This window comes from Oryzias melastigma, linkage group LG13 (assembly GCF_002922805.2).
Source record: "Oryzias melastigma strain HK-1 linkage group LG13, ASM292280v2, whole genome shotgun sequence".
In the NCBI taxonomy this organism is placed as follows: Eukaryota; Metazoa; Chordata; class Actinopteri; order Beloniformes; family Adrianichthyidae; genus Oryzias; species Oryzias melastigma.
The window spans coordinates 32,709,828-32,725,568 of NC_050524.1; the positions used below are offsets into that span (position 1 = coordinate 32,709,828).

The 15,741-nt window shown below is 41.4% G+C and overlaps 1 protein-coding gene across 4 annotated transcripts in view; it reads left to right on the top strand.

Moving 5' to 3' along the window:
• Positions 1–3,817: 3,817 nt before the first annotated feature.
• snx19b (sorting nexin 19b) overlaps positions 3,818–15,741 on the top strand; it is a 26,973-nt gene continuing 15,049 nt past the window's right edge. Inside the window, exons 1-8 of one of the 4 annotated variants that reach the window (XM_036214780.1) lie at positions 3,818–4,022; positions 4,120–4,371; positions 4,450–4,644; positions 9,995–11,119; positions 13,148–13,343; positions 13,424–13,524; positions 13,601–13,720; positions 13,792–13,916. In XM_036214780.1, coding sequence (XP_036070673.1) covers positions 4,168–4,371; positions 4,450–4,644; positions 9,995–11,119; positions 13,148–13,343; positions 13,424–13,524; positions 13,601–13,720; positions 13,792–13,916 — 2,066 coding nt within the window. In that variant the 5' untranslated portion in view covers positions 3,818–4,022; positions 4,120–4,167. Of the gene's footprint in view, positions 4,372–4,449; positions 4,645–9,994; positions 11,120–13,147; positions 13,344–13,423; positions 13,525–13,600; positions 13,721–13,791; positions 13,917–15,741 lie in introns of all 4 variants that reach the window. The other 3 variants (XM_024265316.2, XM_036214781.1, XR_002918517.2) reach the window with 3 other exon arrangements.

Genomic DNA, 15,741 nt, shown 5'->3' on the forward strand with positions numbered 1-15,741 from the left:
ATACAACCAGGTAAGACATTTCTAAAATAAATATTGTACAAATTACAGTTGTCATTGGTTAGGTTACCTTGTAATATTTATAAAAAAATTGCTTTAAACCACATTCAGCTGTCAGGTTTGTCGCTCTAAACTTTATATAAACCAGAAGCCACTCTGCACTTGACCAGCCATTATTAAGATTCGTATGATCTAGTTTCCTCTGGACTAAAATCCAACGAGAGCTGCAAAGTCCCCACCTCAAAGTTAGAAAAATACACTTTATTTATGTTTTTGTGGCAATTGAGACATTTATTAATAAATTGTAGCTTTAAAATAATCTCTAAAATTTAGTTTTTCTTTATAAAATTAACTTCTTTTACTTTTGAAAGTAGTTCTTACAAGTTCCTTTCAAAATAAAATCATCTTGTGTTTGATCAGATCCTTCAGCTGCAGCAGATTTACTTGAACTAAACATGTAATAATGTATTTTCTATCATTGTACTTTACTGTTCCTTCATCTTTTTTCTCCTTTTACTATTAAATACAAACACAACAACTTTGGTGTAGAATAACAATACTTTTAAAACTAAATGTAATAAGATGATGTCATTCTGATAATAATCCGCTCTGATAGCAGATTAAACATTTTACCATCTTTTTGCTCAGTTTTGTTTAAATCTAAGCAGAAGTAACACAATGTAAATAATTAAAGTAAATGAACCAATACTACAAAACCATCATTTATTCAAATTGTTTTTTCTTCAAACCCATAGAGCCACAATGGAGGAGGGAAAGAGCTGCATGTGGCTCCAGAGCCTCAGGTTGGAGATCTCTGATGTAGTCTCATAGTCCATTCATGTCCTGCTGGACAAGGCCACTCCGCACCTGCACGCTAAGCACATGCTGATGCGGAGGCTGCATTCAGGTCCCACGGCCCACTGGTTCGGGACAGAATTTTTTTCGGGTCCCACTAGGGGGCGCTCGCGGACCGAGATTGGGCTGTGGCCCCATGGTTAAGAATCACTGAACTAACAGACATGAACTTTCAAACTCTTTTAAGGAAATATTTTTTAAAGTAACTGTTTGTGGTCTAAAAACAATTTTTTTCTCACACTTTCTTCTTCTTCTGGAATAAGATGTAATGTGATCACCATCTAGTGGCCAAACTGAAATACCCTCCAAGAGATTCGGAACAATGTTTACAAAGTTAATGATCATTTTTGTTAGAGCTTCTCCTTTAGAGAATCCATGTAAAATTGTATATTAACAATCTCATTATTTCATTGATACATCTTACAGTATTAATAATTAATATAAACGTATTCAAATCATATGGTAGATTATTAGTGTATTTTTAAACAAATGTGTATGAATGTGTAAACTCAAAATTGAATTGAATTGAAACACTCTGAATCGAATTAATTCGAATTGTTTCTGGAAATTATAATTGCCCAGCCCAAATATGGATATAGCTTACTATGAAAGGCTTAAGAAAATCATGCTAAGGCCCCTTTAAGTAAAAAAAAAAAAAAAAATCCATCTGTGCCATAGACTATATATAAGAATATGTGAAGTGACCGCTGCTGAGGCTCGCACGAGGGGGGGCCGCGCGCCGCTCTGCAGCGGCGTCACCCAAATGCTCCTTTTATCTCGACAAAAAGAATAAATGTAAGTAAATCCCAAAGTGTTGGAATGGTTCTCCCTCAAAGACTTCAACAATGACTTGTGAAATTCTCCCGAGCCGCCGTTATTAAAGTGGAAGCTGTTTACATCCGCGGTCGGCCTCGTGATAGAGGCGTGGAAAGAGAAGGGAACTCACAATAAACTCACTCCAGATTGGTGACAGTACTTCCTGTAGATTCATGACTCAGCCTGACTCACAGAGACTCAGATCCATCACTGGCGATGGGTTGCAGACGTTTGCAAAATGGCGATAGCCGTTTCAGGAAGTGACGGTGAAAGCAGTGGCCTACTTTCACGAGGAGTGGAGGTAATAGGCGTGTTTGAGATCCCCAGGCGCTGCGCAGATCGCCTGGATCGCGGTGCATGTTGGTTAGTTTCTTGCACTGACGTCAAATGTGCGCCGTCACGACGTATCGCGAGAAAGGGGCGGGTTCAAAGCGCCTTCCTAAGCCAGCGCAGCCAGAAAATAGGTACTGCGCTGGCTGCAGGCCGCCTTGAGGACTACAAAACAATGCATTGTGGGAAACTGTGTCCACACAGTTCTTGTAGTTTGGTGTGAAATAACTGGCGCTAAATGAAGGAACTCAGTGTATTTTTTTTACTTTTTCTGGAAGGTAGTGAATCACTGATGAAAAAATAAACAAGATTTCAAATAATCTGTGCTTATATTTGTTATTGTTGTCTCTAAAACGTAACTTTAATTTAATTTTATTTATTTATTTGTAGGGCTTTAACGAGTATCCTGGTGCTCGGGTATTCGCGATCTGCTCTCAAAAATTCGAGTACGGATATTTGCGACGTCCAAGATCACTGATTCGTGATCTTTATAAATGTAGTAAATTGTAGTAAATATCATCAAAATATCATCTTGGGAGGATGTATTTTTGCTCTGAAATGTAGATTAATGTAGGATTTTAAGTTTACAAACTAAAACAAAGCCAAAAAAGCAGCGGTACCGCTACCGGAAGTAAACACATCTTCGTGACGGTGGAGCTTCCGGTTTTCAAAGTAAAACTAGTGAGAGCTTTTTTCTGTTCAAAAACTGAGACTGAAGTTCTGCTCACAGACATAACTTCTGGAAAAATGAATTAGCTTTAACATCGGAGCTTTAGCTCCAGTGTTGACATTATTTTGGTTATGATAACTCTTCAACATTTGACGGAATTAACGAAACTCCAGCTTATTCTGAAGAAACAGCCTCCCGCTGCTGAAAAGTGGATTATGCAGCAAAAAAAAAACTTTTTTCATACGGGCTATCCACCGATATGTAATGCTTAGAACGTAAAATATTGAAGAACTTTGACGATAGAGAACTGTGGAGAACATTTTCAGGTTTTACTGTTAAATGATCCAAAACAGCAGGGATTTTTATCTTTTTTATGTTGTTTTACTGCTGAACCAGAGGATTAAAAGAAAAAAAGTTTAAAATGACAAACAAAATTTTTTTCTGTCTGAATCGTTGTGTTTTTTAATCCGTTTTGTTGATTCTGATCACCTGTTCTAAATAAAGGTATAAATGATGATTAAATACAAATAATTTCAATTTTCATCCATCTAGTAAATAGACATACACATAGCAATAAACATTATATTAAAAAGTAAGAATCGTTGTTCAACTCGTGAATCGAATCGGATCGCCACCTAAGCAGCGATCCACAGCCCTATTTATTTGGGACAGTGCACATGCAATGAATCCCACTGCTATTTTTTTTTAACAGTTTTACACTTAAAGATGTTAAAAAATAATATAAAAGATATAACAGCACAAATCATACTAGGAGGAGTGGCATATTAACTTTCAGCCGAATGGTAAGGACAGCCCCCAACTCCTTGATCTTGTACAGTCTCGTCGTTCGCCCTCATCTCAGGCGCCTTTCTCCGCCCCCTCAGCAGCTTAGTCTCGGCGACGATGCAGGCGAGGCGTCTGGGGATCTCAAACACACCTATTGCATTTCCAATGGGGGACCTCTTTGCCATTGACTGTAAAAATAATTCTTAATATATATATATATATATATATATATATATATATATATATATATATATATATATATATATATATATATATACTTATATACAGTCTATGCTCACAGCTCGATGAGTCCATTATTTTTTACAGTCAATGATCTGTGCCTGCTCGTCTCTTATTTCGTACGTCACTTGCCACAAAGTAAATAGAAACGTCATCACTGAGCGCCGCGGCCGGTGGAAAAGGTTTGCGGTTATTATTTGGCTTTGAAATTGTAATTTTAAAGCCAGAGTTTTCTCTTTCTGTTGCCAACATGACACCGTTTTTTCCGACGCTCGTGCGCACAGTGACGTCTCTTGTCAAGCTCTCACGCTGCTGCTAACACTAACAGGTAAAGTTCGTCACGTCAGCCATGTTCCTGTAAACGCTCGCTTTTGTTTGATTGCTTAAACCAGTCCTCACAGTCAGCCACATGTTATGAAGGACAGACTGCTTTGACAGTGACCACAGGGCGCAGCGCTGTGTGCTGCAGGACCATGGCTGATGTGATGGGTCAGCGGGGCTTGCTGGGTCTGGGGGTTCTGCTGGCCTGGCTGCTCCTGTTCCACCTGCTGGTCAACATCTGGCTGCTGTGCGTCTTCACCAGCCTGCTGGTGGTTCTGGGGGGCTGGCTCAGCTCGCAGGCCGTCCTGGAGTCCGACAGCGTGCTTCACCTGGAGAGGTTCATCCCGCTGGAGCAGGTGGATGTGCACTGGTGTTGGTTATGAAGTTGGTGTGTCTGTTCTTCTGGTTCAAGCCCTCCCCCTGCTGTGTTTCAGACCCCCCTCTCCCCAGAAGATGAGCAGCACCTGGACCAGGAGATCCAGCACACAGTGAGGAAGATCATCAGGGACTTCGTCAGCTCCTGGTACTCCTCTGTGTCCTCAGAGGGACGCTTGGAGGCAGAGCTCCATCAGGCCATGTCCTCCATGGCCACGGAGCTGAAACTGCGAGCCAGGGGGGTCGACAGGAAGGTGGGAGGAGTTACCGTGTCTGTAGTGTGTCTTTGTGCTCAGAAAAGGATTTGAAATCCTGAATCTAGTGTTTGATGAGATCATGATCTGATTCAGTTTGTTTTAGCACAATATGAAAAAAACCTCTTCATCCTTCCTTCACCTAAAAGTAGGACAGAAACTTAAATTCCTCCAGCTGGGGGAGACTGATTCATAAGTGGGGGGCTTTATGCTATTTTCCAGCTGAGAACCATGACCTCAGTCTTTGAGGAGCTTCTGAAGCTCAACCTCTAACCTTCAGATAGAATGGTGTGGAGCAGCTCCTGTGGAGATCTTTGGCCGGGTGGTGGAGCGTTTTGAGGATGATTGGTTAAACCCATTAAACCTTTTGTTATTATAGTAAAAGAGCCATTTGGGGTTGTTTTCTACTGATCAAAATCTAAAAGGACTCGCATAGTCTTACTTTATCCATTAAGAAATTTGTATTTGTATCCATGACCTTCTTTTAAATAACAAATATGAACTATGTCTATTGTTTGGCACAAACAAAAGCAAAAATACAAAAAGAACCTCGCATCTCTCAAAATGTGATTTTTATATTTTTTATGGTTGACAGAAGCTCAAATAACCTATTTTCAAAATAATAGATGCTCTGTGCCAAACAGGGTCATCTCAGTGCATCCCTGGACACCTGGTCAGACCACAGAACATGGTTGGTCTGAGAGTCGTTCAAGTTCCTTTTGGCAAACTCCAGACAGGCTTCCATGTACTTTTTGTAGGGATGTCCCGATCTGATCACGTGATCGGAAATCGGGCCCAATCCCGTGATTGAGGACTCGATCGAAATCAGACTTCTTTGTCCGATCAGGATCAGATATTTCATTAATTCTCATTATGATCAGAGCTTTATATTTCATCTTATCATTATGGATAAATACTCCACTAGAAGTCTGCATGTCATGAAAAGATCACAAAATGTCATCACCAGAAAATACAGCAGAAAATGGCAGCAGCTGAAGCAGAAGGCTAACTTGTAAACAAAGCTAGCTAGAAAGCTAACTTCAGGGACCAATAACTCTTTTAAAAACGCTTTAAACTGACAGCAAGTGTCTCTATTGTCATAACTCAAACAACAACCTCTAAAGGTATTCCAACAGAAAAAGACAGTTTTGTTTCTTTTTAATGTGAAGCTCTTCATGCTGCAGGCAGATGGCTAAACAGCAGCTGCTAACTGCTACATGCTAGCGCCGTGATTTAACTCCTTAGGACCTGAGCTGTCCGTTGATATGCCTGTTTGATTTATCTGACAGAGAAATGACAGTTAAGAAAATCAACTACTGTGGTAATAAAAAAGAAATGTGATGTCTTAAGAACTTAAAAAGGAAGCACATAATCTTAAGAAAGAAATAAATAAAAATAATAAATTAAAACTAAAAATTATATCAGCTATTCATGAAATTTTTAGCTAAAACAAAGTCATAACTTCTTTTTAAGAATTTAAAATGAGGACAGGAATCACATTTGGTCAAAAATGTTCAATAGCTCTAAAGATATTAAAGCTAAAGTCACTAAACTTTCTCACATGACTAATTATCACTTATATAACAAGAAAATTTTATTTTTTTCTGGTTTGTATTTGCTTTATTTTTACTTGTTTATTAAAACTAACCTTCTTTTTAATGATAAAAGAAGGTTAATGAAATATAAATAACTGATGACACAAATCTGTTTGTTTAATTTACTCATGTTTTAAATGTCTTATTAAAGTATCAGATCTGGACTCGGTATCGGCAGATACACAAAATCAAATGACTCGGAATCGGATCGGGCCCAAAAAAACCTGATCGGGACATCCCTAGTTTTTAGTAAGAAGGGGCTTCCTTCCGTCTGTTACTCTACCGTACAGGCCTGATTGGTGTAGAGCTGCAGAGATGGTTCTCCTTCTGGAAGGTTCTCCTCTTTCCACAGAGGAATGCTTTATCTCTGACAGAGTGACCATTGGGTTATTAGGCCCTTCTCCTCCAATCACTCAGCTCAGAAGGCCGGCCAGATCTAGGAAGAGTCCTGGTGGTTCCAAAGTTTTCCCACTTCTTGATGGAGGCCACTGTGCTCATTGGAACCTTCAAGGCAGCAGAAATGTGTCTGGACCCTTCCCCAACCTTCTGCCTCAAGACAATCCTGTCTCAGAGGTCTACAGATGATTCCTTTGTTTTCATGCTTAATTTGTGCTTTAGCATGCACTGTCAACCCTGGACCTCATGTAGACAGGGTCGGACCTTTCCAAATCATGCCCAATCCACTGGATTTACCACAGGTTGGCTTCAATGAAGCAGCTGAAGCATCTCAAGGCTCATCAGTGGGGATAAAAGAAACCTCAGCTCACTTTGGAGCTTCACAACAAAGACTCAATACTTATGTACAGATCATGTTTCAGGTTTTTTATTTTTAATACATTTGCAACAATTTCAAAAGAACTTTTTTCACATTGTCATTATGGGTTGTTTTTAAAGAATTATTCAAGAAGAAAACTGATTTAATCCATTTTGAAATTAGGCTGTGACAAAATAAAATGTGGAAGAAGTGAGGCACTGTCAATACTTTCCAGATGCTCTGTATATGGCCATCTTACGCAAAAATGAACAAAATTATGCTGGAATTGTACATAGCTATATGTGACCCTAGTGTTAGCATGAGTCGCTATGATGTTTCATTGCCTATGTAGCTTTAGATGACATTCCTCTTTTGTACTGTGGTTAGGACATGGATTTCTTGCTTCTGGCTCTGCAGAGGATTTTCTAAGTGATCAGTTTGTATCAAACCCAGATCAGAAATGTTTTTATTCTCAGCCTCGATCAGCAGCTGGACATGTTCAGACCTGCAGAAGGTCAGAACGAATATCACTTGGAAGGTGACTAGGGCTGCCACAATTAGTCGACTAATTTAATTGTTGATTAGTCGTTTCTTTATATTATATGAAGTCAGTCTGTAGTAAAGTTAAAGCATTGAGCATTCAGCACCAAAAAATGCACTTTTTTTATCTTTTAGTCAGTGAGACCAAAACTTTATCTTTAGAGAAAAATAGTTCCTTTTTTCCGATGCCGACCACATTAAAGAGATGTCCATCAAACTCATTTTGACAGCTGACCTTTGACCATACATACCCCTTATATATAAAATTGATATTAAATTGTTATGTCATCTTGAGGGGCGGGGCACCTGTCAAACTGAGTTTATTGGAAAGTATATTCCTTTTGTCTCTCATTTGATTTAATCTTGTTTTAATACCAGAAACTAATGAATGACAGAAACTGAAACATTCATTAAAATTTTAATAAACTATTATCTTAATTGTCTTTATTTGTTGTGTTTAGCCGCCGCCCGGAACAGTGATTGACTGCCTGTTTTTATGTTTATAGCCCCTCTCTTTGGTTTTTAGTCACAAGTGAGACTCTTGTGATCCCGATATTTTTAGACACGCATCGAGACGACGTGTGAAACTACTCTTTTATTATTTAGACACGAGAGAGGGAGAGAGACTCGTGATTTTATGTGATCCCGATATTTTTTTACACGCATCGAGATGACGTGTGAAACTACTCTTTTATTCTTTAACCACGAGGGAGGAAAAGGCTCGTGCATCCCTGATTAATCTACACACATGGAGTAGGTGTGTGAAACTGCCCTTTTATTCTTTAGCCACGAGTGGGAACAGAAACTCGTACTGTCTGCCTATTGAGGTTCACTAAATATCACTATTTAGATACGCTCAGTTAGGACTTTTAAAAAGTGCACACAAAATAAACCCATAGTAGATACCACCCAACTACAGTATGTTTATTTATTACACAATAAAAACCACATAAGATAACCTTTCTACAAGTTCATGACAATTTCAGGCCTAAGTTTTTTATAGGTCTATTTATTTATTTATTCATTTATTTTTCATGTGATACACATACTCCTTGAACACAAAAGAGAAGGTATTTATATTTATTGATGTCTCTCAGGCTTGCGGGGTCTGGGGCTTACCTGGTTGTTGTAAGGTTGTCTTCAGTGGCAGAAGTCAGATGTAAGAAGGAGGGAAAAATCTATTTGGGTATGTCAACCTGTTTATTTATGACAGAAGGCTAAATACAAACGTTATTTTTTGTCCTCCTTATCACCCGTGGGCGAACATGGAGTCTATTATTCTATTTTGTACCATGACAGGTTGTGCTTTCCCGTTGGAATACGGATCAGAGTAAAACTATATGATTTCCACCTCAGGTGATGCAGAGACGACGTCGGGTCGAGTAGAGTGCAGAGTGTAGAGTCCGGAGGTGCCCCTCTCCCACCAAAGTGGGGAGGAGAGGTCCTCTCCCACCGAAGTAGAGGAGAGGACCTGTCCCGTCGAAGTCTTGAGGAGAAGTCTGTCAAAATTCTTCTGCTCTAGGATAAAGAGATGGTGTTTTTTCATTTTCTCCTCCCCCTTTGCGCTCAGCACAAGGCTCCTTCCTGTCACTGGGTCCGTTGCTTCCTGTCCTCGTGTGGTTTTGCAGAGGCTGCTGATAGAACATCCTGTGTTACACAAGACTTGCTCTTTATGAGCAGAAAACTGACCAGAAACAATTTTGACAATTCATAATCACATACATGGGCTGCACGGTGGTGCAGTGGTTAGCGCTCTTGCCTCACAGCGAGAAGGCCCCGGTTCGACTCCCGGCTGGGACCTTTCTGTGTGGAGTTTGCATGTTCTCCCCGTGCATGTGTGGGTTTTCACCGGGGACTCCGGCTTCCTCCCACCGTCCAAAAACATGCTTCATAGGTTAATTGGTGACTCTAAATTGCCCCTAGGTGTGAATGTGAGAGTGAATGTGTGTGATTGAGGCCCTGCGACAGACTGGAGACCTGTCCAGGATGTACCCCGCCTTCGCCCTTCAGTAGCCGGGTTAGGCTCCGGCACCCCCGCGACCCCAAAAATGATGCAGCGGTCAAGAAGATGGATGGATGGATGGATAATCACATACATATAATCATGTATCATATCTATGGTCATATTTTACACTTAACACATCAAGAAACCCTGCATACATGATCTGGGGTTTCAACAGTTGTTAGTTTAAAGATGTGTGTTTTACATCCACTTTGCGAATGACCTGACTAGTTGACTAATCGGATAAAATAATCAGTGATTAGTCGACTTTTAAAATAGTCGTTTGTGGCAACTCTAAAGGTGGCATGGAAATCCAGGAATTCTTGGTCCAGATTCTGTTCTGGTTGCTGTAGCAGAAATGTTTGATGGGATTTGCTGTGACTACATATGATGATGATTTTTATATTTTTTGTGTGCACTCTGATAGTTTCCATTCTCACAGGATTCTTTCCTCTTCAGGATCTGGCAGAGAAGATCCTGCATGTGTTGGGGGGGCACCTGCAGGACTTCCTGGAAGCCAAAGAGCAGCAGGTGAAGTCCAGCGCTGAACTGCAGCTTCTGTGGGCGGCCTATTCCAGCATCAGCACCCCCCACCCCGCCCTGAGCAGCCCCACAGAGGGGGTCAACTACATCCGAGCCGTGGCAGGTCTGCTGCTGCGGGTCTTGGTGCCCCCCCCTCATTTGGAGACGCGCAGCGGTCGGTTTGTGGTGGAGGAGTTGGTCTCCTGCAGCGTCCTGCTGCCTCTGGTCGAGAAGCTGTCGGATCCCGACTGGCTCAACCTGCTCATCATTGACGTCTTCGGGGAGTCCAACGTCCCTCTGGAAACCGCTGCAGGAGATCTGGCCAGTCCTTCCCAGCATGCACCCTGTGCTGAGCTTGAGCAGGGCCCGATCTCCCCCCCTGAACAGGCAGCAAACCCCCCACAGGTGGACTGTGAGGCTCCCGGTGGTGGAGCAGAGGACGGATCCGGCGCAGCCTTTCCTGAGGTGGCGCCGTGTGATGTGCTGGACTCTGGGGGGGGGGAGTTCACCCACAGCCTTACTGAGGACGACGCCCCCCCCTTTCTAAGACATTTTATGAGAGGAAGCAAGGCAAACCCGTTTTACCTGGAAAACGACTCTGACCTGGACTCTCCTCTGGCTGAGGACAAACCCGGTTCCATAGATTCTTTGCTCATAATGGGACGGGGGGAGAGTCTGTTTGAGGGGCAGCAGGTCTGCGGCCCCCTTGCTGAAAACAGCCCTGGACTGGAGCTGGAGGAGAAAATTACAGTGAGTTTAGAGTTAGTGGAGGATCCAAGAACAGCAGGGGGCGCTCACAGCAGCCAGCCAGACCTGGACCAGGCCGGATCCTGTGCAGGGACCCCCCACCGAGAGCTGCTGCTGAGCGTGGAGCAGGCAGGCAACGAGCTGTCTGTGGTCAGTCCTCTGCAGGGGGGGCCCTCCATGCCAGCGTTCAGCTTCGAGCCGCTCTGCAGTCCTGAGGGGCCTGTCCTGATCCAGAACCTCCGCATCACAGGCACCATCACGGCTAAGGAGCACCGGGGTACCGGGTCACACCCCTACACACTCTACACCATCAAGGTAAGGAGCTCCAACTGCAGAGCTGATACATTCACAGTGTGGAGCATTCAGAACACACCAAATGTGGGTTTTTTAATGCATATGGTCTTCTCATAGGTCTGTCGCTACCCTATAATAGCACGTACTCTCAGTTTGAAGAGTCTTAGTGCAAAATGTCAAAGTGGAGTAAATCTGGTGAAGCTTCCACCAGGCTTTTTCTTTTTCTATCACAGCTCTATTCTGATATATTAAAGATTTGGTGTCAGAATTCCAGCTTGGTACAAACAGCAATTATTAATTTCTCCTTCATGATCAATTTTCAAACAACTATAAAGGACGCTACCCATACGTTACTGCCAAATCTGAGTTTTTGATTGGTCAAAGTTCAATGGTTTAACTTTGAACGTGTGTTCAAGTGCCACGGAAGAGCCCAAAAATAGACTTAGAAACTTGTGTAGCTGCAAAACCTCATAATGTCTGTCTAGAATGCCGGTGTCCTGCTTAATATTAACAGAAGATGAATAATAAAGCTTTTCTAAAGGCTAATAGAAAACTACAGACTAATGCTTTTTTCTGAGTAGCTACAAGAAATCCTAATTAAAGAAAATTGATTCATGGGCTAGTACACGGCTCTAGAACCTCCAGATCCACATGTGTCTCTTTTATCTCTCCATGGTGGCTCTTTGGTCAAACATAAAATAAGTCATGGAGACTGCTGATCCAGACATGTCGACCGTCAGAGTCAGCAGCTCCTGATAATGTCTGTCTAACCAAAACTACCTAAAGAAAACAAATAAACAAAGCCTGAAAACTAAGACTACCAAGGTCCAAACTAAAATAACAAAACCCAGCAGTATAAGACTGCTGAGGACAAAGAGCGGGGGTAAAAGAACAAATAAATAAATAGCATTTTTAATTATCATTTATTTAATTCAAATTAGTTAAATGTATAAATTGATGACTGAAGGGGTACATAGATGATAAACTTTGTTTTTTTTTTACATCCTGTTGACCTGAAGACGTCTTGTTTGATCAACTCTACCTCCAGAATGAACAGATTTTATATGGAAAGAAAAACTTTGGTAAAAAGTTTGATCTTTTATGAGTTAAAACACATATTCTGCTGAACAACATTGTTTATTAGCTGTCCAGAGCTGCACTGACATGATCCTGTTTGGCACAGATAATCTTTTATTTTGAAAATAAGTTATTTGAGCTTCTGTCAAACGTAAAAAAAAAAAAAAAATTTTGGGAGATGCTGTTTTTTTATGATTCTACTATGATCCTCCACTTGTAGATGAATAGATCCATGTACATTTTCATTGTCCTCGCCTGAGCTGGAATCTGGATCAAAACTGTCGTTGGATACCTCCGATATTGCTTACCGTTTTTATTGCTATGTTAATGTCAGCTTGGGCTTGTGAACTGCTTGTTGCTAGTGGGAGAGAGTGTAAACAAAGGCAAGCTGGAAAATTAGCAAGTCTAACTTCCAAACCAACATTTCCGACCACAATCCAAAAGGGGTTTTACTCTAATGTCCTGCTGCTCTGCAGAATCTGTCTTAAAAACGACCCAGACTGTTTGATATCTGATAAAAACTGAAGAATAATCATTATAAGACTACTAGGAACAAGTTTACAATAGAAAAACATATAACTGGACTGAGAGTTTAAATTGCAAATTATTTATTAAATAAATAAGGTAACCCTCAAAAGAAATAAAAACAGATTGAAATAGTCACAAAAATAACTAATCATGAATAAAGTATTTTTAAATTAATAAAACTTCTGAAGTATCAAATAAATATCTTTTTTAGATTTCAACTAAAAGCCAAATTGAATACACTTCTTAGTTAAAGAAAACAATAATGCAATGAAAATGTTTCAAGTTAAATTAATCTAAAGATTTGTAAATGTTAAAAAAATGAAAACTACAAAAATGTTCTTTCTAAAGAGTTTCTTTGACAGTCTACTGGGATGGTGTAGTCGCAGTCACAGCAGCTGGTCTTAGAACTGCTGAGTCATGCTTCATGTTGTGTTTTCCTCTCAGTACGAGACATCGATGGCGTGTGAAAAGTCCGGAGGTCTGCAGTCCGTCTCTGAGGACGGGGAAGCCCCCCCGGCCGACGAGAACTTGTCTCCCGGTCAGCCTGTGGCCTATCACATGGTCAACCGAAGGTACAGCGAGTTCCTCAACCTGCAGACCCGTCTAGAGGAAAAAGCCGAGCTGCGGAGGCTCATTAAAGGTGAGGGGGTCTTTGTCTGTAGTGAGAGTGAGCATTTGATTCCCAGGTTGGTTCTGATACTTTATACTGGATGGTTTCAGGGGTCAAAGGTCCGAAGAAAATGTTCCCAGAGATGCCCTTTGGGAACATGGACAGTGAGAGGATCGAGGCCAGGAAAGGCCTCCTGGAGACTTTCCTGAAGGTTTGCACCCTCATGATTTCACGTTGTTGGTTGACTGGATCACTGATCTGATTGCTGTCTGCTCGGATCCTCTCAGCATCTGTGTGCTATGCCAGAAATAGCCAACAGTGAGGAGATGCAGGAGTTTCTGGCCCTTAACACAGACGCCAGGATCGCCTTTGTCAAGAAGCCTTTCATCGTCTCGCGCATCGACAAGGTCTGACCTGAGAATGCTCCTGCAGTCTGAGAGGGGCTCCCTCATTGAAGAGCACAAACTTCTGTGTGCAGATGGTGGTGAGCGCCATTGTGGACACGCTGAAGACGGCCTTTCCTCGTTCTGAGCCGCAGAGCCCCACAGAGGACAACGATGGAGAGGTGGACGGAGGGAAGATGTGTGCAGACAAAAGGAGCAGGTTTGACTTCCTATTCATCCAAAGATTCAAGGGTCCTTTATCGTCATTTCATCACAGGAATGAAATGAAATGTGCGACTCTGGTCCCAGCAGGAAATAGAAGACCTATCAATGTGATACACCAACGTATATTGTTCAGATTGTGTTATTACAGAGTATCTGCTCCTCTAAAATGAAGGTTCATCAAGCAAGCAGCTCACTGCTGTTCTAACAAGCTTCTTTAGTGCAGAACCAAAGGAGCCTCTCAGATCAGCAGCTGCTCTGAACAACAGAACCCTGTAAATGTAGGTTCCAAGTTGATCTGTCTTCTAACAACCTTACTGTACATCCTGACAGAAGGAGATGAAGTGAATCTGCCTCTAAAACTAGCAAACATGATGGATCCTCATCTGTGGATCTATTCAAATTCTTTGGAGATGGAAGAACATCATCTGTTATCCCTAATAAAATATCCCAGACTGTCTCTATCTATATCAGGAGTGTCAAACTCAATCACACAAGGGGCCAAAATCCAAAACACTCCTTAGGTCGCGGGCTGAACAGGATAAACATTTATTAAACACTCTAAAACTACAGTTTTAAAATGTTAAAACTGTAACTTTTAACATAATTATGAACTAGATATATAGCATTCATTACCTGTAATAATGCTAGTGTGAATGCTGTAAGCTGAATTTGGCCACTGAAGATGCTGAAATTGGTGGCTGAAACCACTGAAGCTGATAGCTGAAAATGCTGAAGTTGATACCCAGTTAAAATATTAGCTAAATGCCTAATTACCCTAAAAAACTATATAAAAAAACCCGTAGGTTCAATATTTTACTCTCCATAAAAATATATTCTGCCGAAATGGTACAAGTTAAAAATTAGTGCAAGATAACATCGGGCCTTTGAAAACACTGAAATAGAATGATCTGGAGGGCCGGATAGAGTTGCCTGGAGGGCCGGATCCGGCCCTCGGGCCTTGACTTTGACACTTGATCTATAATTTAGCACCTGTGCTAATTCTGACATATTTATGTGTTTGTAATGTTAAAACACTGATGAATATGCACTGTTCTAATCTAATTAATCATAGGCTTTTCCAGGACTGTTTCTGTCTCGATCCGTCTCTGTCTCATTCACTGATCTTATGTCAACTAGGAAACAGCTTTTGAGCATCCTGCAGTTTCTTCTTGCTTTCGGATTTGCTCAGAAACCAGCTCTGTCTTATCAAATACTAATGCTCTGTACCGCTGCTGCCGGAGAATTGGCTTTAAACCAGCACACCTGAGCTGCTGAAGTCCACTAACATGTCCATGTCTGAGCGTGTAGCACTGACTCCTTTGGCTTCCTCTTCTCTCCATCCTGCAACTCCAGAAAACAACATCAGGTGTCCCATTTCCCCTTTAACTATTTTAAAGAAAACAGCATCACTAGCTGTGTTTCCATTATACATGTGAACAAAACTTTATTGTAATTCTAGAAATGTTGAAAAAATATATTTTCCTAATTACCATTAAATCATGCGGATAAACACAAATCAATTCACGTGATAATTCATACAAAAACATGGTGATGGATGTGAACAGTATTTTGATTTACAGCAGATACATTCAAATTTCTGCACAGCTCTAGCGCTCATTATCATCTATCAAAGGAGACGTTGGCGTCTTATTTAGGCTGTAGAGCGGCGAGCTACGTGGGAGTCGCTACGGATGGAGAGATTTTGGGAACTCTTGTTGGTGATTTTACAGGCGAGCTTTGGATCCAACAATTCCAGATGACACATTCCACTTTTGATGACCTGTGGGACCTTTTGTGGTGCCTGCTGTGCAGCGCATTGA